This window comes from Erinaceus europaeus, chromosome 2 (genome assembly GCF_950295315.1).
Source record: "Erinaceus europaeus chromosome 2, mEriEur2.1, whole genome shotgun sequence".
Classification (NCBI taxonomy): domain Eukaryota; kingdom Metazoa; phylum Chordata; class Mammalia; order Eulipotyphla; family Erinaceidae; genus Erinaceus; species Erinaceus europaeus.
Window position 1 is genome coordinate 74865146 of NC_080163.1, and position 23173 is coordinate 74888318.

A 23173-nucleotide genomic window follows, 5' to 3' on the forward strand; every position below is an offset into this window, starting at 1 on the left:
ATATTAAAAAAAGAGGGGGGGGGGAGTAGGGCGGTAGCCAGCTAAGCGCGCTGGAGCAAAGTGCAGGGACCTGCATAAGGATCCCAGCTCGAGCCCCTGGCCCCCCACCTGTAGGGGAGTCGCTTCACAGGCGGTGAAGCAGGTCTGCAGGTGTCTTTCTCTCCCCCTCTGTCTTCCCCTCCTCCATTTCTCTCAGTCCTATCTAACAACGACGACATCAGTAGCAACAACAATAACTACAACAACAATAAAAAACAAGGGCAACAAAAGGGGAAAATAAATGAATAAATATAAAAAATTTTTTAAAAAAAGGCTGTCTAAAATTTAAATGGTGAAAACATGGGTACTGGACTTTTTTCTTTCCTCTTCTTTCCTTTTTTACCCTATGAGGGTTGTTGCTGGGGCTTGATGCCTGCATGACTCTGCTTTCATAATCTTTCTCTCTCTCTTTCTCTCTGCCTCCAGGGTTATTGCTGGGGCTCGGTGCCTGCACTATGAATCCACTGCTCCTGGAGGCCATTTTTCCCCATTTTGTTGCCTTTTTTTTTTTGTTATTATTATTGTTGTCATTGCTGTTGTTGTTGGGTAGGACAGAGAGGAGGGGAGGCCGAGAGGGCTAGAGAAGGATAGACGCTTGCAGACCTACTTCACTGCCTGTGGAGCCACCCCCCTGCAGTGAGGAGTCGGGGGCTTGAACAGGATTCCTTAGGTGGGTCCTTGTGCTTCGTGCCACTGCACTACCAACCAGCTCCCTCCCCTCTCTCTTTTGATAAGAGGCATTGAGCTAATGCCAGAGACTCCATGAAAAGCAAAGCAATCATGTGTGCAATTCATAATTAACCATTTGTATCATTTATTGACACCTTTATAAATTTTGTTTTATGTTTTATAAATATTTATTTTTTAAATTATTTACTTTTGTACGGGGGCAGAGAGAAATTGTGAGGGAAGAGGGCGATAAGGAGCAAGCACTGCTTCACCAGTTGTCAAGCTTCCCCACCCCGCAGGTGATAACTGGTACTTGAACTGAAGTCCTTCCTCATTGTAACAAGTGTGGTCTACAGAATTCTCTGTGCATTGCTCTGCATGGTTTGAATCCACATTCTGCCATTTACTATTAGTTTTTCGTATGTTTAAAAGGACATGCTAACTCCTATAAAGGACATTTTTGGAGGGACTAAGTGGGAAAGATCATTGAGCATGGTTCTTAATAAAAAGTAGGTACTCAGTAAATGAAGTTACATGTTTCTTGAACACCCTGAGAAAATGAACCATGAAGTTATGGTATTTTGCAATGGAAATAGTGACTGTGGAAGCATACCTACTTAAGATGTTTGTGTTTTATTTTATTTTTACCAGAACACTGCTCAGCTCTGGTTTATGGTGGTGTGGGGGATTGAATTTGGGACTTTGGAGCCTTAGGCATGTGCTTTTTGCCACTGTGCTATCTTCCCAGCCCTTCTACTTATTTTTTATAAGCAGTCATTCTGCCATTGCCATGACCTTTGCAAATGCTAGTCTATTTTTAAAAAATATTTATTTATTTGCTCCTTTTTGTTGCCCTTGTTTTTTATTGTTATAGTTGTTATTGTTGTTGGCTAGGACAGAGAGAAATGGAGAGAGGAGGGGGAAGATAGAGACAGGGAGAGAAAGATAGACACCTGCAGACCTGCTTCACCACCTGTGAAGCGACTCCCCTGCAGGTGGGGAGCTTGGGGCTCGAACTGGGATCCTTACGCCAGCCCTTGTGCTTTGTGCTACTTGTGCTTAACCCATTGTGCTACTGCCCAACTTCCACTAGTCTACTTTTTAATGTACTTATTCTAGACAATTGACATCAATAGAATAATATACTATGTGGATGTTCTTTTTTGAAAGATTATTTTTTTATTTTATATAATTACTTTTAACACCAATTTGAATATTGGTCTCTGCTATAAGAAATTTCCTTTTAAGGGCTGGAGGGTGGCACACCTGGTTAAGTGCAGGTATTACCATGCACAAGGACCCAGGTTCAAGCCCCTGGTCCCCACCTGATTAGTGAAAGCTTCACAAGAGGTGAAGCAGGTCTACAGGTGTCTCTCTCCCTATCTTTTCCTCCTTCTCAATTTCTCTGTTCTATCAGATAAAATAAAGTTAAATAAAGGCAATCTGGTCATTAGACTCTAAAAAAACTTGTTTAAAAAATTTAAAAAAATTGCTTTTATTTGGGAGGCAGTTTTCATTATTATGAAAATATTCTTAAATTTTATCTTATTTTACATTTTATTTATTTTTACCAGAGCACTGCTCAGCTCTGGGTTATGGTGGTCTGGGGGATGGAACCTGGGTCTTTGGAGCCTTGGGCACAGGAGTCTCTTTATATAATCATTATGCTATATATCCACACTTAAAAAATTATTTTTTCTTTTATTTCATAGGGTGAAAAGAAATTGAGATGGGGAGGAGATAGGTAGGTAGATGGATAGAGACACCTGTAGCACTGCTTCACTGCTTATGAAGCATTTCCCCTGCAGGGAGGTCCAGGGGCTTGAACGTAGGTCTTTGTGCATGGGAACATGTGTAGTCAACCAAGTATGCCACCACCCAGCCCCTAAAGCATTCTTTTTTTTTTTTTTTTTTTTTTTAAGATTTTATTTAGTGATGAATAGAAAGATAGGAGGAGAAAGAGAAGAAACCAGACATCACTCTGGTACATGTGCTGCCAGAGATTGAACTTGGGACCTTATGTTTGACAGTCCACAGCTTTATCCACTACTCCACCTCCCAGACCACACCCCCAAAGCATTCTTAAAATTAATTTTGGAAATATCATAGACTAATGTATCAATTTTTTAAAGATTTATTTATTTATTTTACTTATTATTTAGATAGGAGGAGAGAGAGAAAGAAGCAGATATCACTCCGGTGCATGTGCTGCCGGGGATTGAACTCAGGACCTCATGCTTAAGAGTCTAATGCTTCATCTACTGCACCACCTCCCGGACCACTCAGTTAAATTGTTACTGAAACTGTCGGTTGTTTTTCAAAAGAAAATTGTGAATTTGCTTGGAAGTTCTAGCAGGGGAGCACAGTTACTCATATTCTATTAACAAAAGACCATCTCTATTTGGGGAAGGTTGTCCTCTTTTGACCAAGTACGAGTGCACATTTTCAAGAGGTACGCACATGGAGTGGTGAGGGAGGAAGGGCACACCCAGCTAGCCAGCCAGATCAGCTCAGATCAACCCTGGTCAGTGGGTGACAGATCACTCTCACATCCTTTTTTTATTTTTTAATTTTTTTATAGGATAAACAGAAATTGAGAGGGAAAGAGGAGATAGAGAGAGAGAGAGAGGAACAGGGATGCCAGCAGCACTATTTCACAGCAAGTGAAGATTTTCCCCTGCAGGTGAGGATTGGGGGCTTTAACCCAGGCCTTTACGCATTGTAACATACGCTCCCATCACACAGCTCAAGAAAAATGTGTATGAAGTTTTATTTTAATCTTACAAAAGCATATTTAGTAAAGTCTTTTCCACTAAGCAATCTTAAGAGAATAGTATGTTGCATCCAGAAGCTGTTCTGTGGCAATTGTTTTAAGATTTGACTTGTGGTTTTTTTCTAATGTTTTCTTTTGTGTAAATTATTTGACCAAGCTGACGCCAGAGATTGATTCCACCTTACATTTACTTCTTCCTTTGTGGATCAGCCACATGGGAACCTTGTAAGATTTGATTTGGTGTCTTGTTAATAGAATGTGTTCTTTTGAAATGTTTTCCTAGTATTTATTATGAATATTTTTAGCTACACAGAGCAACTTCCTGCTTATGACTAATGGATGCACTTATGGCACAGTGGTGCATTAGGATATCTGCTTTTAAGTGTACAACAAGATGATCCTGTTTTGAAGCAGTGTCTTCTATACAGATTGCTTCTTCATGCTATCATCCATTTATAGGATCCATGTTTGTGGGCTGACTTTGTCTTTATCCTTAATTTATCCCTAATGTATACTTAAATTATGGCATTGTTCTTCTTATTACCATTAACAGTCATTCTTTTTTTTTTTTTTTAAGTCAGACAAGCAGAATTTGATGTGGTTTTTGATAAATTGAAGATCTTTTTTCCCACCTTCAGAGCATTACATAGCTCCAGCTTATTATGGTGGGACTGGGAACTAAACCAGGGACATTGGAGCCTCAGGCATGAAAGTCTTTTGCATAACCATTATTGTATCTCCTTAGCACTGATTTTTTTATAACATAAAAAAATATCAACAAGACCATAGGATAAGAGGGGTACAATTGGGAGTCGGGCGGTAGCACGGCGGGTTAAGCACATGTGGCGAGAAATGCAAGGACTGGCGTAAAGATCTGGGTTCAAGCCCCCGGCTCCCCACCTGCGGGGGAGTAGCATCACAGGTGGTGAAGCAGGTCTGCAGGTGTCTATCTTTCTCTCCCCCTCTCTGTCTTCCTCATCTCTCTCCATTTCTCTCTGTCCTATCCAACAACAATGACATCAATAAAACAAGAATAACAAAATAAGGAATAAATAAATAAATATTAAAAAATATAAAAAAGAGGAGTACAATTATTATTATTTAAAATTTATCTGCTATAAGAGGAGAGAGAATCAGAGCATTGTTTAGCTCTGGCATAGGGTAGTGCCAGCGATTGAACATATCACCTTTGGGACCTCAGGGATGTAAATTGATGTTCTAATAGGCTAAGCTATCTCCCTGAAGAAAAATTGAAGCTTTTATCTCCCAGAAGTAATGCACCCATTTTTTGTGTTCTTAAGTCCACTGGAAGAAGCCTATGGAGTTGCTGGGGAAGGGATTCAGTGTTAGCGTGTAAGACTTGTAAGCATGAGGCCTCACATCTAACCCCTTGCACTGCCTCACATCTAACCCCTGCCCCAAATTTGAGCTTTCTGCTTCGATAAGAGGAAGCTTCTTAAGTGGTGGTGTGGTGCTGTTGTATCTTTCTTCTATCTCTCCCTATTTGCTGTCTTTACTCTCTTATCTGGAAAAAAGATATATATATGCCAGAAGCAGTGGAATTATATAAACATGAAGTCCCAGAGAAACTTGGAATAAAAAAGGAGAAATTTATTATTTTTACAAAAGGAGTTACTATAAACTTACTTTGCTCCTGTCCTTAGTTAAACAAACAAAAGCAAAACAAAGCTAGAATAGCTACAGGCCCTTTGGAATATAACTAAAATATGCCTACTAGCTATCTACAGAACAGAGACACCCCCCCCCCCAACTCTTCATCTGCATTATTCCAGACTTTAGGTTCATGATTAGTCAACAACTTGTTTGGCTTTATATGTTAACTCTCTTTTCAGCCACCAGGTTCCATATGCTAGCATGATGCCAGACTTCTGTGGACAGATGACTCCATCAGTGTGTCCTGGAGCTCCGATTCCCCAGAATCCCGCCCCACTAGGGGCAGAGAGAGAGGCAGGCTGGGAGTATGGATCCACCTGTCAATGCCTAGGTTCAGCGGGGAAGCAATTACAGAAGCCAGACCTTCCACCGTCTACATCCCACAATGACCTTGGGTCCATACTCCCCAGAGGATTAAAGAATAGGAAAGTTATCAAGGGATGGGATGGGATACAGAGTTCTGGTGGTGGGAATTGTGTGGAGTTGTACCCCTCTTATCCTATGGTTTTGTCAGTGTTTCCTTTTTATAAAAAAAAAAAAAAAAAAAAAACAATCAATAGCTTATGTTCAAAGATTTTGGACTTGTCACCAGCATTTTATAAGAAAGAATTCAGTAGATAGAAAAACTCAAACAAACCAAAAATTAACTAGAGTTAAAATTGTTTTAGTTATTTAAAAGTTATAAATCATCTAATATGAAAGTATTTTAATTGTTCTTTTTGTCTTCATTTCCAGATCATAGCAATGGATCATTTAACTTGAAAGCTCTATCAGGAAGCTCTGGATATAAGTTTGGTGTTCTTGCTAAGATTGTGAATTACATGAAAGTAAGTACTTTTCTTAATTTACAAAAATAACTTAAAAAAAAATTTCTTTATTGGGGAATTAATGTTTTACATTTGACAGTAAATACAGTAGTTTGTACATGTATAACATTTCTCAGTTTTTCATATAACAATACAACCCCCACTAGTTCCTCTGGCATCCTTCGTGGACCTGTATTCTTCCCCCCAGTCACCCACCCCACCCCAGAGTCTTTTACTTTGGTGCAATATGTCAATTCCAGTTCAGCTTCTACTTGTTTTTCTTTTCTGATCTTGTTTTTCAACTTCTGCCTGAGAGTGAGATCATCCCATATTCATCCTTCTCTTTCTGACTTATTTCACTTAACATGAATTTTTCAAGGTCTATCCAAGATTGCTGAAAACGGTGAAGTCACCATTTTTATAGCTAAGTTGTATTCCATTGTGTGTGTGTGTGTGTGTATATATATATATATATATATATACATACACACACACACACACAAACACACAAACATACATACATACATACATACCACAACTTGCTCAGCCACTCATCTGTTGTTGGACACCTGGGTTGCTTCCAGGTTTTGGCTACTACAAATTAATTTGTTGCCACCAGGTTATTATTGCTGGTGATGAATATACCAAGATGAATATACCATTTCTGGTGGCCTTTTCCTCCTTTTTCATTTGATAGGATAGAGAGAAATTGAGAGGGGAGGTGGAGATAGAGAAAGAAAAAGATAGAAACCTGAAGCACTGCTTCGTCACTGATGAAGCTTCCCCCATGCCAGTGGGGACAAGGGACTTGAACCTGGGACCTTGTGCTTGCACTCTATTGGATGTACCATGATCTGGACTCTTATTTATTAGAGAGAGAAAGAAGGGAAGAGAGAAAACAAGAACATCACTTTGGCACATGTAAAGCTGGGGACTGAACTTTGGACCAAATGGCTCCCAAATCTAGTGCTCTTAGTCACTCCGCCACTTCCTGGCCTCAAGTCTCCTTTTTAACTTTAGTTTTGCCACTAGAATTACTGTTGGGGTTCTGTGCCTACACAGTTACTGCTTCTGGTGACCATTTGTTTCCTCTTTTTTTGGTAAATGGGTGAGAGACGGAAAGGGAGAAAAAGACACACAGAGAAGGAGAGACACCTGTAGCACTGTTCTACCGCTTACCCTATAGGTAGTGGCTGGGTGTTGAACATGTATTTATGTTCATGGTAAAGTGAATGCTCTACTGGCCTCCCATTCTTTATTTTTTGGAAAGAAGGGAAGAGACAGAGGAGATACACCACAGTACTAGTCCACCATCCATAGAGCTCCCTAGTACTTTCTTTCCTTAGTGTTCCCATAATGTACATGGACCTGAACCCAGGCCCTCAAGCACAGCTTGGGTAAGATGCTCTACCACATTAGCAATCTCCAATCCTCTGAGTATGCTTTTTCTTTAAGCTAATTATTGGAGGAATGAATTTGAGAGTGGCTAAGAAGAATCACTTATATTTAGATACTTAAAAATCCAGGTCCTTACACATGATGATATGTGTACTTTATTGGGTGAAACACTACCTGGCCCTGTGGTTTGTTTGTGATTTTCCTTTTTTTGAACAACTTTGAAAAAAAAACAAACAAACATGGTCACTTTCCTGTGTTTTGGTATATCAGTTGGGTAAATCACTAGCAATGGGATTGTTGGGTTAAGGGTTTAAATATTGCCAAATAGCTTTCTGAGTTTCTGTTATTGCACTTTTACCAACAGTACATGTAGTATGTTCTTTACAGTCTCACTAATAGTCATTAAACGAGAGGACTTTTGACATGGTAGTAAGTTGAATATTTTTTCATTTGCTCAAAATGTTTTTCTTGTTTCCTGTCTTTGGCTCCTGATAGGTTTTTGAAGTTATTAATTCATTCTCTCCATTGCTAAAATTGTACTGCTTTAAATAATACATGTTCTACTTCTTAAAAAGATCAATTACTTGTTAACTATTACTTAACTCACCTAGCATGTTAAAACTGTCTTTTAATGACAGCGTTTTTTTCCTTCCCCTATCTAAAAAGACACGACACCAGAGAGGAGATACACATCCTTTAACTTTGGAAGAAATTTTGGATGAGACACAGCATCTAGATATTGGACCCAAACAGAAACAATGGCTGATGAGTGAGGTAAGAATAGAATTAGAATATTCTAAAAGTAATTACCATGAATTATTAATGTGACTGTTTTTTAATATGCTGAATTTTGATAATAGTTTTTATTTAAAAGAATTTATACAGAGTTTTTATTTATTAAACATGTGAATTCATAAGATTGATTGCATAATGGTTATACAAAGAGACTCATGTCTGAGGTTCTGAAGTCCCAGATTCAATCCCCCGCACACCATAAACTAGAGCTAAGTAGAATTCTGGTAGGAAAAGAAAAGAAAAGAAAAGGACAGTAAAGATTAGTTTTCACATAATATTTTGCATTTATTTAAAAGTATTAGGCTTGCATAAAAGGTATGGAATTAAAAAAATTATAGTATAATTTTGTTTATGTGTTTTGTTACTTTCACATTTGTTTTAGTAAACTTAAAGCATGATATTTATTATAGAGATAGCAAAATATTTTGTTAAGCAAAGTATTTGTTAGCATTATTATTATTACTTGGTAGTGATGCTATTGCCTATAACAAGTTACTTGTTGGACTGAGTGATACCTAACCTCGTAGAACACACATGTTACCATGCATGAGAACCTGGGTTCAAGTCCCTGATCCACACCTGCAGTGGATAAACTTTACAAGCAGTAGACCAAGCTGTCTCTCCACTCTCTCTCCTTTTCTCTATCTCCTACCCTCCATAAACAAGCAAGCAAACAAACAAATACCTCTTGGAAATGGAGTTGCGCAGGCACCAAACCCCATCGATATCCATGGTGGCAAAAACAAAACCAGAAACAAGTTATGGGGCCAGGCAGTAGCACACCAGGTTGAGCGCACAGAAGTACCAAGCTTAAGGACTGGCATAAGGATCCCAGTTCAAGCCCCCGGCTCCCTACCTGCAAGGGGGTCACTTTGCAAGCGGTGAAGCAGGTCTGCAGGTGTGTATCTTTTTCTCCCTCTCTCTGTCTTCCCCTCCTCTTTCAATTTCTGTTTGTTCTATCCAACAACAGTAGCAACAACAGCAGCAGCAATAACAACAACAATGGAAAAAAGATGGCCTCCAGGAGCATTGGATTCATATTGCAGGCATTGATTGAGCCCTAGCAATAACCCTGGAGACACACCAAAAAAAATTAACTTAGAAAAAGATCATGAACATTAGGCATGTACACACAACTTTAAATGAAAAGAAACCCCAAACTGTCATTGGTGGCAATAATTTGGAGATGAATAGCATTTAAAAAAATAGTTATTTTCTGTTTAAATGTGAAATGCAGTTATAGAATATTTTCCAGGGCCAGTGTTAGATTTTAGATAAAAAATTCCTAAGATATAATTAATTTTACCAATTAGCCCTTAATTTTCATTTGTTTATTTATTGGCTAGAGATAGGGAAGAAGGAAGATAGAGAGAAACAGACATAGAAACACCTGCAGCACCACTTCCTCACTCATGAAGCTTTTCCTCTGCAGGTGGGGAATAGGACTTGAACCCCAGTCCTTATGCAGTATAAAGTGTGTGCTTACCAGGTGCTCTACCTGCTCTTAATTTTTATAACAAAACTATCAGATTGTGTAGTTATAGCTGTTTCTAAACACAACTAGTGGTAATCCATTGTTAAATTTTTCTGAGCCGTAATCATTTATCCATTTTGTGTGTCTTGTGTTTTTCTCTTTAAAGTCAGGTCCTATGGCAGCTAGCTGTGAAAGAAAATAGGTTGGATTCCCCACCCCCCTCTATTTTTTGTTGATATAGAGATAAATTTGAGAGGGAAGAGGGAGATAGGAGAAACATCTGCAGTTCTTTTTCACTCCTCATGAAGTTTACCATCCTGCATATGAGGTCTTGAACATGGGCCCTTGTGCATGGTAACTTGTGTGTTCTACCAGGTGTGCCACTACCCTGGTTGCTCTTTCTTGAAGAATTTTCTTTCTGGTATTAGCTGTACAACAGAACTGAGTAGGAATATAGTTAAAGTTATTTAGTTTCTGTGTTCCTACTCAGTTGTGTTCTCAAGTTGAATTTGTTGATAAATTTCTTTTCTAGGGTCCTCTCTGGGGCTTCATTGCTGTGGTCAGACTTTTTCTGATACAGAGAGCTAGAGAGAAAAGGGAAGAAACCATAGAACTAAAGTGCTCTTTAGTGTACTAGGGGCAGTATTCAGATCTGGGTTGTGGGGCAGTGGGTAGATAGCATAATGGTTATTCAGAGAGACTCCCTTGCCTGAGGCTTCAGTGTTCCAGCTTTAATCCCTCTGCACCATCATAAGCAAGAGCTGAGCAGTGCTCTGGCTAAAATAAAATAAAAAAATAAAACAAAGAAACCTGGGTTGTGTATGTGACAAAGCAGGTCACTACGTAAGTGAGCTACCTTGCCAGGCCTACAGGTAAATTTCTTTTCAGTTCCTTCCACATTTCTACAAAGTGGGGCAGACTGGTTATTGATCTGTTCATTCTAGGACAGTGTTTCTCACATTATGATGTCAATCTGCAGTAAACTATACTTTCCAGGTGGGATATAGTCTCACATCTCCCTTAAATCAGCGCTAGCACACTGCACATACCACCAGTTGTCTATTAATAGAAAAAAATTGATCATTACCCTTTTTGTCTTCAAAACAGGTATGATAAAATGTTTTGCTCTATCCAAAAATTGATTTAAATAATAAAACTTTTAAATAATTTTTATTAAAATTCTTTTTATTGCCACCAGGTGTATTGCTGTGGCTTGGTGCCTGCACCACAGTCTGTGGCTCCCAGTGGCCATTTTTTCCTTTTCTTTCCATTTTACTTAATAGTAAGACAGAAATTGAGAGGGAAGAGAGAGATACAGAGTGACATCTGCAGCACTGATTCACCATAATACTGATGCTTCCTTCAATGCAGTGGGGACCCCAAAAAACATTTTTTAAAATTGAGTTCCATGGCTTTTTCTCCCATCATTTTGTATCTTGGATGTCCAGTACATTGTAGATGCTACACTAGGTATCATTATTTTTAAAAGAGTAGAGGTTTTTTTTTATTACTATTTTTTAAAATTTTATTATTTTTAATATTTATTCCCTTTTGTTGCCCTTGTTGTTTTTTATTGCTGTAGTTATTATTGTTATTGCTGGATAGGACAGAGAGAAATTGAGAGAGGATGGGAAGACAGAGGGGGAGAGAAAGCTAGACACCTGTAGACCTGCTTTACTGCCTGTGAAGTGGCTCCCCTGTAGGTGGGGAGCCAGGGGCTTGAACCCGGATCCTTACGCTGGTCCTTGCGCTCTGTGCCACCTGCGCTTAACCCGCTGCACTACTGCCCGACTCCCTAAAAGAGTAGAATTTACGAATGAATATATGCTGTTTGCTTTTGCTAATGTATGCATATTGTGTTATATTACAGGCATTAATCAATAATCCAAAAATTGAAGTAGTAGATGGGAAATATGCTTTTAAGCCCAAGTACAACTTGAAAGATAAGAAGGCCCTACTTCGACTCTTAGATCAGCATGATCAGCGAGGCTTGGGAGGAATTCTTCTAGAAGATATAGAGGAAGGACTGCCTAATTCTCAGAAAGCTGTCAAGGTAACCTCTCTGTTTTTGCTATGCCTTAATACAATTCAAGTCTAAAACATAGTTTATAGGATAATATGAATTAAATTAAAAAACATCATTCTTGAACTTTCCATAATGTATGCTTAGAATATATATATAGTGTTAAAGATCTGAAATTAGTTTCTCCTGCTTCAAAGTAAGACAAAATGTTGTGTATTTCAACAGCATTGATTCATTTGCTGCTATGTGATTCATTGTTGCTATGTGATTTCTTGATTATTTAGTATATTTCTTTTTTTATATATTTATTCCCTTTTGTTGCCCTTGTTTTATTGTTGTAGTTATTATTGATGTCGCTGTTGGATAGGACAGAGAGAAATGGAGAGAGGAGGGGAAGACAGAGAGGGGGAGAGAAAGACACTTGCATATGTGCTTCACCGCCTGTGAAGCGACTCTCCTGCAGGTAGGGAGCTGGGGGCTCGAACCAGAATCCTATGTCAGTCCTTGTGCTTTGCATCACGTGCGCTTAACCCACTGCACTACCGCCCGACTCTCTATTTAGTATATTTCTGCGATCATCCAGGACAATTTTGCTTACCTCACTACTGTGTGTGTATCCAAGAGCTATTTCAACAGTATTAGTAGGCATTAAAAACATTAAAGTGGTGGCAGCCCACAAAGTGGTGCACTGGATAAGGCCTTTGAGTCTCAAGCATTGGGTCCCTCATTTAGTCCTCAGAATCTAATATACTGGAGTGTTCCTCCGGACCCCCCTCTTTCTTCTTCTTCCTCTTTAAATAAAACTCTAAAGCATTAGATGCCAGTGTGTGTGTGTGTGTGTGTCGGTGCATGTTGTGCTATTCTCATGTACCAGTTTTGTGAATAATGTAAGCTTGAGCCTGGGCCCTACTGCAATGGAGCAAGCTTTGCTGCTGTAGTGTCTTCCCATCTCTCCTGACTCTGTATCTGGTGGGGGAAAAAATCTGTGCAGAATGGTAAAGCCCAGTGGTGACAGACAAAAAAACAAAAACAGACAAAAACACTAAAGCTTTGATTAATGACCTAGCTGTTGTGAATTCCTCAAGGGTCTACCGGTATTGTCTTTTTTTTTTTTTTCTGTAGTTTATAAAGGTCAAATTTATTAGGAGATTAAGAGATGTATTATACATGGACTGTAAATACTGCACAGCTGACTTTATTCACAGTCGAGCACAGAGATACAGTCAGTGCCAACCTATTTTGTGAATACTCTTGTTCCTTTGTTCCAAGAAAAGTTTGTGCCATAAGACTTGGACTTGGGTTTCGGAACCTTCCTTTCTTCAATGCCATAGCTCCATCCATTTTTCTCTGCAAAGACAATTGCATCTTCTTAGTACAGAAAGTCAAAACCATGTTGGATAAGGGATCAGCCGTTCATGCCCAGCCCATCAAAGAATTTTCCCAGTGTTCCCTTGTATCAAACTCCATCTTCCATTTCTTTGTATTGTTTACTCCAGAATGCATATTATTGAGAGCAGGAACAAAGACCCTGACTTTTCTAGTTTTGATATGTTCTTCTGGAACCCCAGTTAAAGTAGTGATACCCAATTTTTCATCAACTGTTATGAGCTGCCTGTCTCGAGTCTGGTCCTGTGCCAGTCACCATGAGGATGTGCTCAACAACCTGATCGGAAGCCTGGACGTGGAAAAGGCCATGGCAGCCATTGCCCTTCACCCCCACAGCGCTGGCCTCAGCGACACTGATACTGAGATGGCCGCCATCTTGCTGCCCAGTATCACCTTTTAAAACAAACCGCTTTATTTTTATACTTGAAAGAGCAGAGCTCCTCCCAGTTCTGGCACAAGTAGTGTCAGGAATCAAATCTGAGAAGTCGAGAGACATCACAGCACCACTCCACTGCCTGTGAGCCGTCATCTTTTGCATGATGCTCTCGTGGGGTGACAGGACTTGGGCCTGAATCATCACATGGCAAATTGTATGCTCTGCCAACTGACCTGTCTCCTGGTCTCCTCAGAGTCATTCTTTTTATACTTGTAGAGTAAAACTCTTCTTTCTAGTTCACTTACACAAGTTAGACCTTTTGATTTGTTCCACATATCCCTGAGGCTTTGTTTATTTATTCTTGATAATATTTTGTTAGGTGCACCGATTTTTCTTTTTTTATATTTATTTATTCCCTTTTGTTGCCCTTGTTTTATTGTTATGGTTATTATTATTTTTTGTTATGGTTATTACTATTATTGATGTTGTCATTGTTGGATAGGACATAGAGAAATGGAGAGAGGAGGGGAAGACGGGGAGAGAAAGACAGACACCTGCAGACCTGCTTCACCACTTGTGAAGCAACTCCCTTGCAGGTGGGGAGCCAGGCTCGAACCTGGATCCTTATGCAGGTCCTTGTGTTTTGTGCCACCTGTGCTTAACCCGCTGTGCTACTGCCCATCTCCCCGATTTTTCTTTTTCATATCTACTATTATTGTTGTTGTTATTTTGTCATTGATGGGGCTTCACAGCTCCACACTGTCTTTCAAATATATAGAGAAAGACAGAAAGATGCCACAATGTAGAAACTTTCTTCAGTGCTATCTATCTATGTGAGTTATTTTGCCAAGTTTCATTTCTACAAACTCAATTAACAAATATTTGAGAAATTAAATTTTTCATTTTATTGTCATGGTTCTGTTTTTTTTTTTCCTGACTTTGTTTGCATCCATTGTAATTTCCCAATATATACTTGATTATAATTCCTTTAGCTGCTTTAATATCCACTTCTAGTTCCAATAATTAGGTCACCTTGGGGTTGGTTTGCATAGACTCCTTTTTGCTTAAACATGAGTCATGCATTTCATGTTTCTTAATATTTATAATAAATTTCTGTTGATTTTTTTTTGTCATTGTGAACCATATGTGTAAAAGACTCAGGCTGCTTTGCCATGCGCATGTCTCAGATTTGAGCATGGACCTCACTGCATTGTAGGAAGCTTCAGTATTGTGGTTTCTCTTTCTGCTTCTCCATTTCTATTTCAAGGAAAGAAAAAAAAAGTTCATCCATATACAAAATCACAAAAAGTGTTTTCTGTTGATGAAATATTTTAAGATCTACACTTTCGACATGTCTCAAACTGTAATACAATGTCTTTAAAACAACAACAACAACAACAACAACTTTATTCATGATAGGGGCGGAGAGAGGAGAAAGAGAGAACCAGAACAGTATTCTGGCACATTCACTTCTGGGGATCAAACTCTGACCTCTTGCCTGTAATTGTAAGTCCAGTTCTCTAGACATTACACCACCTCTGGGGCAACTACAATATATATATTTGCCTTTAGGGTTATCTTTGGGGCTCAGTGCCTGCACTACGATTCCACTGCTCCTGGAGGCTATTTTTTCCTTTTTGTTGTCCTTGTTGTTTATTTTATTTTTGATGTCATTATTATTTTTGTCATTTATTGGATAGAGATAGGAGAGGTAAGAGGGAGGATAGAGAGATAACCTGTGTATGTGGGGGGGGGCAGTAGCTCAGTGGGTTAAGTGCACATGGTGTGAAGTGCAAGGATCAGTATAAGGATCCTAGTTCGGCTCCCCACCTGCAGCGGGGCTGAGGTCCGCTTTACAAGTGGTGAAGCAGATTTGCACTTGTCTATCTTTCTCTCCCCCTCTCTGTCTCACCCTCCTCTCATTTTCTCTCTGTCCTATTAACCAGCAACAGAAACAGCAATAACAACAACGATAAACAACAAGAGCAACAAAAGGGAAAAAAACCTCCAGGAGCAGTGAACTCATAGTGTAGGTACCAAGCCCCAGTGATAACCCTGGAGGCAGAGAGAGAGAGAGAGAGAGAGAGAGAGGGAGAGAGATACCTGTGGCACTGCTTCACTTCTCACAAAGCTTTCCCCTGCAGGCGAGGATTGGGGTTTTGAACATTGTAACATGTATGCTTAACTGGGTGTGCCACTGCCCCCACCCACTTGCCCTGCCCTTCCCTGCCCTTCCCTGCCCTGCCCTTCCCTTCCCTTCCCTTCCCTTCCCTTCCCTTCCCTTCCCTTCCCTTCCCTTCCCTTCCCTTCCCTTCCCTTCCCTTCCCTTCCCTTCCCTTCCCTTCCCTTCCCTTCCCTTCCCTTCCCTTCCCTTCCCTTCCCTTCCCTTCCCTTCCCTTCCCTTCCCTTCCCTTCCCCTCCCCTCCCCTCCCCTCCCCTCCCCTCCCCTCCCCTCCCCTCCCCTCCCCTCCCCTCCCCTCCCCTCCCCTCCCCTCCCCTCCCCTCCCCTCCCCTCCCCTCCCCTCCCCTCCCCTCCCCTCCCCTCCCCTCCCCTCCCCTCCCCTCCCCTCCCCTCCCCTCCCCTTCCCTTCTTTTCTTACCATAAAACTGTTGACTTTTGGTGGTGCCTGGAAATGAACCTGAGATCTTGGAGCCTTAGGCATAAGAGGCTTTTTGCATAACCATTATGCTGACCATGAGTAGTTCTTTCTTTTTCTCTTTCTCCCTTCCTTCCTTCCTTCCTTCCTTCCTCCCTCTCCTTCCCTCCTTCTCTCTCTCTCTCTTTCTTTCTTTCAAATTTATTTATTGGGGGATTAATGATTTACAGTCAACAGCAAAATATAATAGTTTTTACATGCGTAACATTTCTCAGTTTTCCACATAACAGTTCAACCCCCCACTAGGTTCAGCTCTGCCATCATGTTCCAGGGTCTGAACCCTCCTCCTACCCCAGAGTCTTTAACTTTGGTGCAATACACCAGCTCCAGTCCCAAGTTCTGCTTTGTGTTTTCCCTTCTGTTACTATTTTTCAACTTCTGTCTATAAGAATAGATGGAAAATTCCTCAAGGTAGTGGAGTCCATATGTAGCAAACCTACAGCCAACATTATACCTAATGGTGAAAAACTGGAAGCACTCCCCCCACAGATCAGATACTAGACACACTCCCCCCTCAGATTGGGTACTAGTCAGGGCTGCCCACTATCACCATTACTATTCAGCATATTGCTGGAAGTTCTTGCCATAGCAATTAGGCAGGAGCAAGGAATTAAAAGGATACAGATTGGAAGAAAAGACATCAACTCTCACTATTTGCAGATGATATGGTAGTATACATAGAAAAAAACCCTGGGGAGGCGGGTGGTAGCACAGCGGGTTAAGTGCAGGTGGCGCAAAGCACAAGGACCAGCATAAAGATCCCAGTTCGAGACCCCGGCTCCCCACCTGCAGGGGAGTCGCTTCACAGGCGGTGAAGCAGGTCTGCAGGTGTCTATCTTTCTCTCCTCCTCTCTGTCTTCCCCTCCTCTCTCCATTTCTCTCTGTCCTATCCAACAATAACGAAGACATCAATAATAATAATGACTACAACAAGGGCAACAAAACGGAATAAATAAATATTAAAAAAGATAAAGAAAAAAAGAAAAAACCCTAAAGAATCCATCAGGAAGCTCTTTGAAATTATCAGGTAACATAGTAAGGTGTCAGGCGACAAAATTGAACATAAAAAATCAGTGGCGGGGGTTGGGCGGTGGCGCAGTGGGTTAAGCGCACGTGGCGCAAAACGCAGGGACCGGTGTAAGGATCCCGGTTCGAGCCCCCGGCCCCCCACCTGCAGGGGAGTCGCTTCACAGGCGGTGAAGCAGGTCTGCAGGTGTCTATCTTTCTCTCCCCTTCTCTGTCTTCCCCTCCTCTCTCCATTTTCTCTCTGTCCTATCCAACAACAAAGCAACATCAACAATGGCAATAATAACCGCAAGGAGGCTGCAACAACTAGGGCAACAAAAAGGGGGAAAAAAATGGCCTCCAGGAGCGGTGGATTCATGGTGCAGGCACCGAGCCCAGCAATAACCCTGGAGGAAGAAAAGAAAAAAAAAAAATCAGTGGCATTTCTCTGTGCATACACTAAGTTAGCAGAAGAAGAAATCCAGAAATCAATCTCTTATACTATAGCAACAAAAAGTAAGAAAATATCTAGAAATAAATCTTAACTTAAAATACATGAAAGACTTGTATACTGAAAATTATGTGTCACTATTCAAGGAAATAGAAAAAGACAAAGAAATAGAAAGATATTCCATGTTCATGCATTGGAAGAATTAACATCATCAAAATGAATATACTACCCAGAACCATATACAAACAAGTTTAATGCAATCTCCATCAAGATCCCACCTAATTTTTTTTCTTCGAAGAATAGAACAAAGGCTACAAATGTTTATCTGGAACCAGAAAATACCAAGAATTGCCAAAACAATCTTGAGAAGAAAGAATAGAGCTGGAGGCATCACAGCCCCAGATCTCAAATTGTATTTCATTGTGATCAAAACTGCTTGGTACTGGAACATAAATAGACATACAGTGGAATAGAATTGAGAGTCCACTTTTGAAGCACCCCTTTTGCATTTCTCATGCCAAGAATGATGTTAAAGGCCAGCTACTAAATAAGAAATGCTTCTGTTTCTCTTATTACTTACAAAATTGCAAGCATTTTAGGAGCTCTGTGCCAGGAATTGGAGACAGAGATAGATATGTTATGTTATCTCAAAATGGAAATCTTTGCCTTATTTCTGATTTTAGTCTTTCACTGTAGAGTATGATGTTGGGGTAGTGGGTAGATAGCATAATGGTTATGCAAAGAGACTCTCATGCCTGGGGCTCCAAAATCCCGGATTCAATCCCCCACCCCACCATCAGCTAGAGCTGAGCAGTGCTCTGATTAAATAAAAGAAAAAAAAAGAAAAAACCCAGAGTATGATCTTGATTGTATTTATTATGATTTACATTACTGTGATAATTTTCGCATATTCCTAGTTTATTGAGTGTTTTTATTTATGTATTTATTTCCTTTTGTTGCCCTTTCCTTTTGTTGCCCTTGTTGTTTTATTGTTGTAGTTATTATTGTTATTAATGTCATTGTTGGATAGGACAGAGAGAAATGGAGAGAGGAGGGGAAGACAGAGGGAGAGAAAGATAGACACCTGCAGACCTGCTTCACTGCTTGTGAAGCGGCTCCCCTGCAGGTGGGAGTATGGGGCTGGAATCAGGATCCTTAGGCGGGTCGTTGCGCTTTGCACCAAGTGTGCTTAACCGGCTGCGCTACCGCTTGACTCCCTTATTGAGTGTTTTATTTTATTTTTTACCAGAGTACTCAGCTCTGGCTTATAATATTGCTAGGTGTTGAACCTGGGGACCTCAGAGCCTCAGGCATGAAAGTCTGGTATTCTTTAAATATTTGATAGGTAAGACTGACCAGTAATCTGGTTCAGGATTTCCAGTTCTCGGGTTTTTTTTTTTTTAATTTATTTCTTTATTGGGGAATTAATGTTTTACATTCAACAGTAAATACAATAGTTTGTACATGCGTAACATTCCCCAGTTTCCCATTTAACAATACATTGTTTCCAACACCATTTGTTGAAGAGACTCTGCTTTCCCCATGTTATAGTCTGGGCCCCTTTGTCAAAGATTAGATGTCCATAGGTGTGGGGCCTCATTTCTGGGCTCTCAATTCTATTCTACTGGTCAGTGTGTCTATTCATGTTCCAGTACCAAGAAGTTTTGATGACAATGGCCCTATAATACAGTTTGAGATCTGGGAGTGTGATGCCTCCGGTTCTGTTCTTTTTTCTCAAGATTGTTTTGGCAATTCTAGGTCTTTTCTGGTTCCAGATAAACATTTGTAGCATTTGTTGTATTCTCCTAAAGAATGTGCTTGGGATTTTGATGGGGATAGCATTAAATTTGTAGATGGCTCTGGGTAATATATTCCTTTTGATGATGTTAATTCTACCAACCCATGGAATATCTTTCCACTTCTTTGTGTCTTTTTCAATTTCTTTGAGTAGTGACTCATAATTTTCAGTATACAAGTCTTTCACTTCTTTGGTTAGGTTTACTCCTAGATATTTTATTGTTTTTGTTGCTATAGTAAAAGGAATTGATTTCTGGATTTCAATTTCTTCTAACTTAGTGTTTGCATAGAGGAATGCCACTGACTTTTGAATGTTAATTTTGTAGCCTGACACCTTACTGTATGTATTGCCTGATGATTTCCAAAAGCTTCTTGCTGGATTCCTTAGGTTTTTCCATGTATACTATCATGTCATTTGCAAATAAGGAGAGTTTGACATCTTCTCTTCCAATCTGTACCCCTTTAATTCCTTGCTCCTGCCTGATTGCTATGGCAAGAACTTCCAACACTATGTTGAATAGTAATGGTGATAGTGGGCAGCCCTCTCTAGTACCTGATCTGAGTGGAAATGCTTCCAGTTTTTCACCATTGAGTATGATGTTGGCTGTAGGTTTGCTATATATAGACTCCATTATCTTGAGGAATTTTCCATCTAATCCCATTTTTTGTAGTGTTTTGATCATAAAGGGATGTTGTATTTTGTCAAAGGCTTTCTCTGCATCTATTGATATGACCATGTGGTTTTTGGTCTTGCTTTTGTTGATGTGGTGGATCACATTGAATCTTTATGTCTTTGTTGTTGTCTAGACTAGAGAAGTTTTCAGCTATTATGGCCTGGAAAATGCTTTCTTCCTCTCCTTCTCTTTCTTCCGCTGGTATGCCAATAATGCATATATTGTTTCTTTTGAAGTCATCCCATAGGACTCTGTTGTTGTTTTCAGCATCTCTTCATCTCTTTTTGAGATCTCTTACTTCTTTTTTAGTTGTCTCTAATTCATCCTCAGTCTTGCTAATTCTGTCTTCAGCCTCATTGATTCTATTCTCTCTGCCCTCTACTGTTTTCTGGAGTTCATCTATTTTGTTGCCCTATTCTGATACTGTTTTAGCTTGTTCAGCTAGTTGTGTTCTTAGCTCAGCGATTTCAGTTTTCAGCTCTCTAATAACCATGAGATAATTAGTATTTTCTTCCATAGACTCATTTGTTGTTCCTGTATTTCTGATTACAATTTTTTCAAATTCTTTACTCACTCCTGTTATTATTTCCTTAGCTAATGTTTGTATGTTGAACTTGTTATTTTGTGCTTCACCCTCTGGAGGACTTTTAGCTGGACTCTTGTCCTGGTTCGATTCTCCAACATTTCTTCTTGTTGTTTTAACCATTTTATATATTATGTTATGAGTTCCCTTTATCAGTACTTTTCAAATTACTGATCGCTATTGCCTGGATTGACTTGTGTCTAAGTAAGTTAATTAAAGGGTTCACAGTGGTGGAAATTAACATTTATTTCAATCCCTGAGTTGGAGCTCAGTGGTGTAAAAGCCTCTTTTTTTTTTTTCTTCCCTGTAGGCTATGGGAGGCTGAGGGCTTTTAAACTATCAATAGGCTTCTTAGCTTAATCACTGACTCCTGACCAAGAGATAAAGTAGGATGTGGCAGAGATAATCCAGTGGTTATGCAAAGAGACTTTCACAGCCCCTCAGCTATGCCACCGAGGTATAGGTCTTCTGAGTTTCCTGGTTAGATCTCTGGCCCCTGGTGTCCCTTCCTGTCGCTGCTCCAGATTCTGAGGGTAGTAGCAATGAAGACTCAGAGTTGCACTTGGTGAGTCTCTGGGGAGTCCTCTCCTCCCTTAAGCTGTCCCCTAGTTGGTGGAGCAGACTGGAGGTGGTGTCTCAACTGATAAACTCCTGAACTGTTAGCAGTCACTTAATCTCTCCTTAGGCCCCTCTCTCCTCTCTGTCACTAGCCACATGTGTTTGTATTCACCGGTGATTTAGTGGGTTCCTGTGGTCATTCTAGTCCTGTCTTGTTTCGATCCCGGGTGGTCTTCTTTGGTATTCCTAGTTGATCCGGGAGAGGAGAGCCTTTTTTTTTTTTTTTTTTTTTTTTTTAAGTATAGATACTTTTTAAAAATTTATTTTTATTTTATTTTTTTCCCTTTTGTTGCCTTTGTTGTTTATCATCGTTGTTATTATTGTTGTTATTACTGTCATTGTTGTTGGGTAGGACAGAGAAATCATGAGGAGGGGAAGACAGAGAGGAAGAGAAAGATAGACACGTGGAGACATGCTTCACTGCTTGTGAAGTGACCCCCCTGTAAATGGGGAGCCGGGGTTTTGAAACAGGATCCTGATGCTGGTCTGTGCACTTCGTGCCACGTGCGCTTAACCGCTGCGCCACAGCCCCACTCCCTGGTCTTTTGATTTCTAAACTGTTCTTGGAGCATGCATTGCCCTTTTCTTATCTTCCCTGTTTATGTAATTGCTTCACATTGTCTTCGTTTTTAAATATTGTCTTGGAAGTTGCAAATTTGCTTTATACTCTGAAAAGTTTCTAAATATTTACATGAGGTAACTCTCCCAGTGTGATTGTTATATGTGCTACAGTAGGTCCTCGGTGCTTCTGATGATGCCATTTCCCAAGAATCTTCTGTAATATGTTTAGAATTCAGGTGGTTTGAAAACCACCAATTTGGTTCTTTTCTTTCCTTTTCTTTTCTTTCCTAGACTGGGTTACCCTTTTGGAAGCCCTTCGGATTCCGTATTATTAATTTTAGAATGGATTTTTCTGTTTCTGCAGAAAGGACTGTGGGATTTTCAAAGAGAGACCATTACATCTATAGGTTGTTCTAGATTCTATTGATAACTTAGTAAAAAGTTTTCCAAATCAGACACTGAAATTTTTTACTTTTATGTGTGCCTTTAGTATCTTTTAGCATTGTTTTTCAAGTTTTTATTTACTTTAAAAATATTTATTTATTCCTTTTTTGTTGCCTGTGTTTTGTTCTTGTAGTTATTATTGTTTGTTATTGATATTGTTGTTGGATAGGACAGAGAGAAATGGAGAGAGGAAGGAAGACAGAGAGGGGAAGAGAAAGATAGACACTTGCAAACTTGCTTCACTGCCTGTGAAGTGACTCCCCTGCAGGTGGGGAGCCAGGGAGCTCCAGCGGGGATCCTTAAGCTGGGCCTTGGGCTTCATGCCATGTGTGCTTAATCCACTGAGCTACCGCCCGCCCCCCTGTAGTTGTCTAATTTAATGCTGTTGGAACAGTGCTCAAACCTGGGTCATGCACATGACAAAGCAACACATTAAGTGAGCTGTTTTGCTGACCTTATTTTCTTTGCATATGTAATCATTATTATGTAGCATCTACTTAAGTATTTTATTTTATTTCAGATTCACTGGGCTAGCTTTTTTAGATAGATAGATAGATAGATAGACAAACAGACCAGAACATTGAAGCTGCTTTAGTGCCATTATACTTCCATGTGGTATACTGGGTCCTCCAACTTGAGTTCTGTGCATAGCAAAGCTGGTATCCTCCCAGTAGAGCTATCTCTCTGGCCCCTGCTTTACTACGTTTGAAATATTTTAAGTCATGCTGACATAAGAATAAATGTATGGTAAAGACAGCTTTATAACAAAATTTAACGACATTTTAACATAACAGACCTCTGTATCAAATAGATTTTGGCAAACACAAAGATAAAATACTACCATGTCCTTTTTGCAAAGTGGTAAAGATCCTTACCCACAGTGTTGAATTACTTACAGGATGAAAAAAATGTCTTTCTTATCTGTAGAACTATGCTGTTTGGGCTGTTGTCCAGAAAACATGTTTTTGGA

At 39.9% G+C, this 23173-nt stretch overlaps 1 protein-coding gene and 1 pseudogene across 1 annotated transcript in view; one reads left to right on the forward strand and one right to left on the reverse strand.

Moving 5' to 3' along the window:
• Positions 1-23173, forward strand: part of GTF2E2 (general transcription factor IIE subunit 2) — an 84644-nt gene that overhangs the window by 29934 nt on the left and 31537 nt on the right. The window contains exons 3-5 of the mRNA XM_007532139.3: positions 5891-5982; positions 8026-8133; positions 11499-11681. Coding sequence (XP_007532201.1) covers positions 5891-5982; positions 8026-8133; positions 11499-11681 — 383 coding nt within the window. The remainder of the gene's footprint in view (positions 1-5890; positions 5983-8025; positions 8134-11498; positions 11682-23173) is intronic.
• On the reverse strand, positions 12821-13412 carry LOC103121612 (NADH dehydrogenase [ubiquinone] iron-sulfur protein 4, mitochondrial-like; annotated as a pseudogene).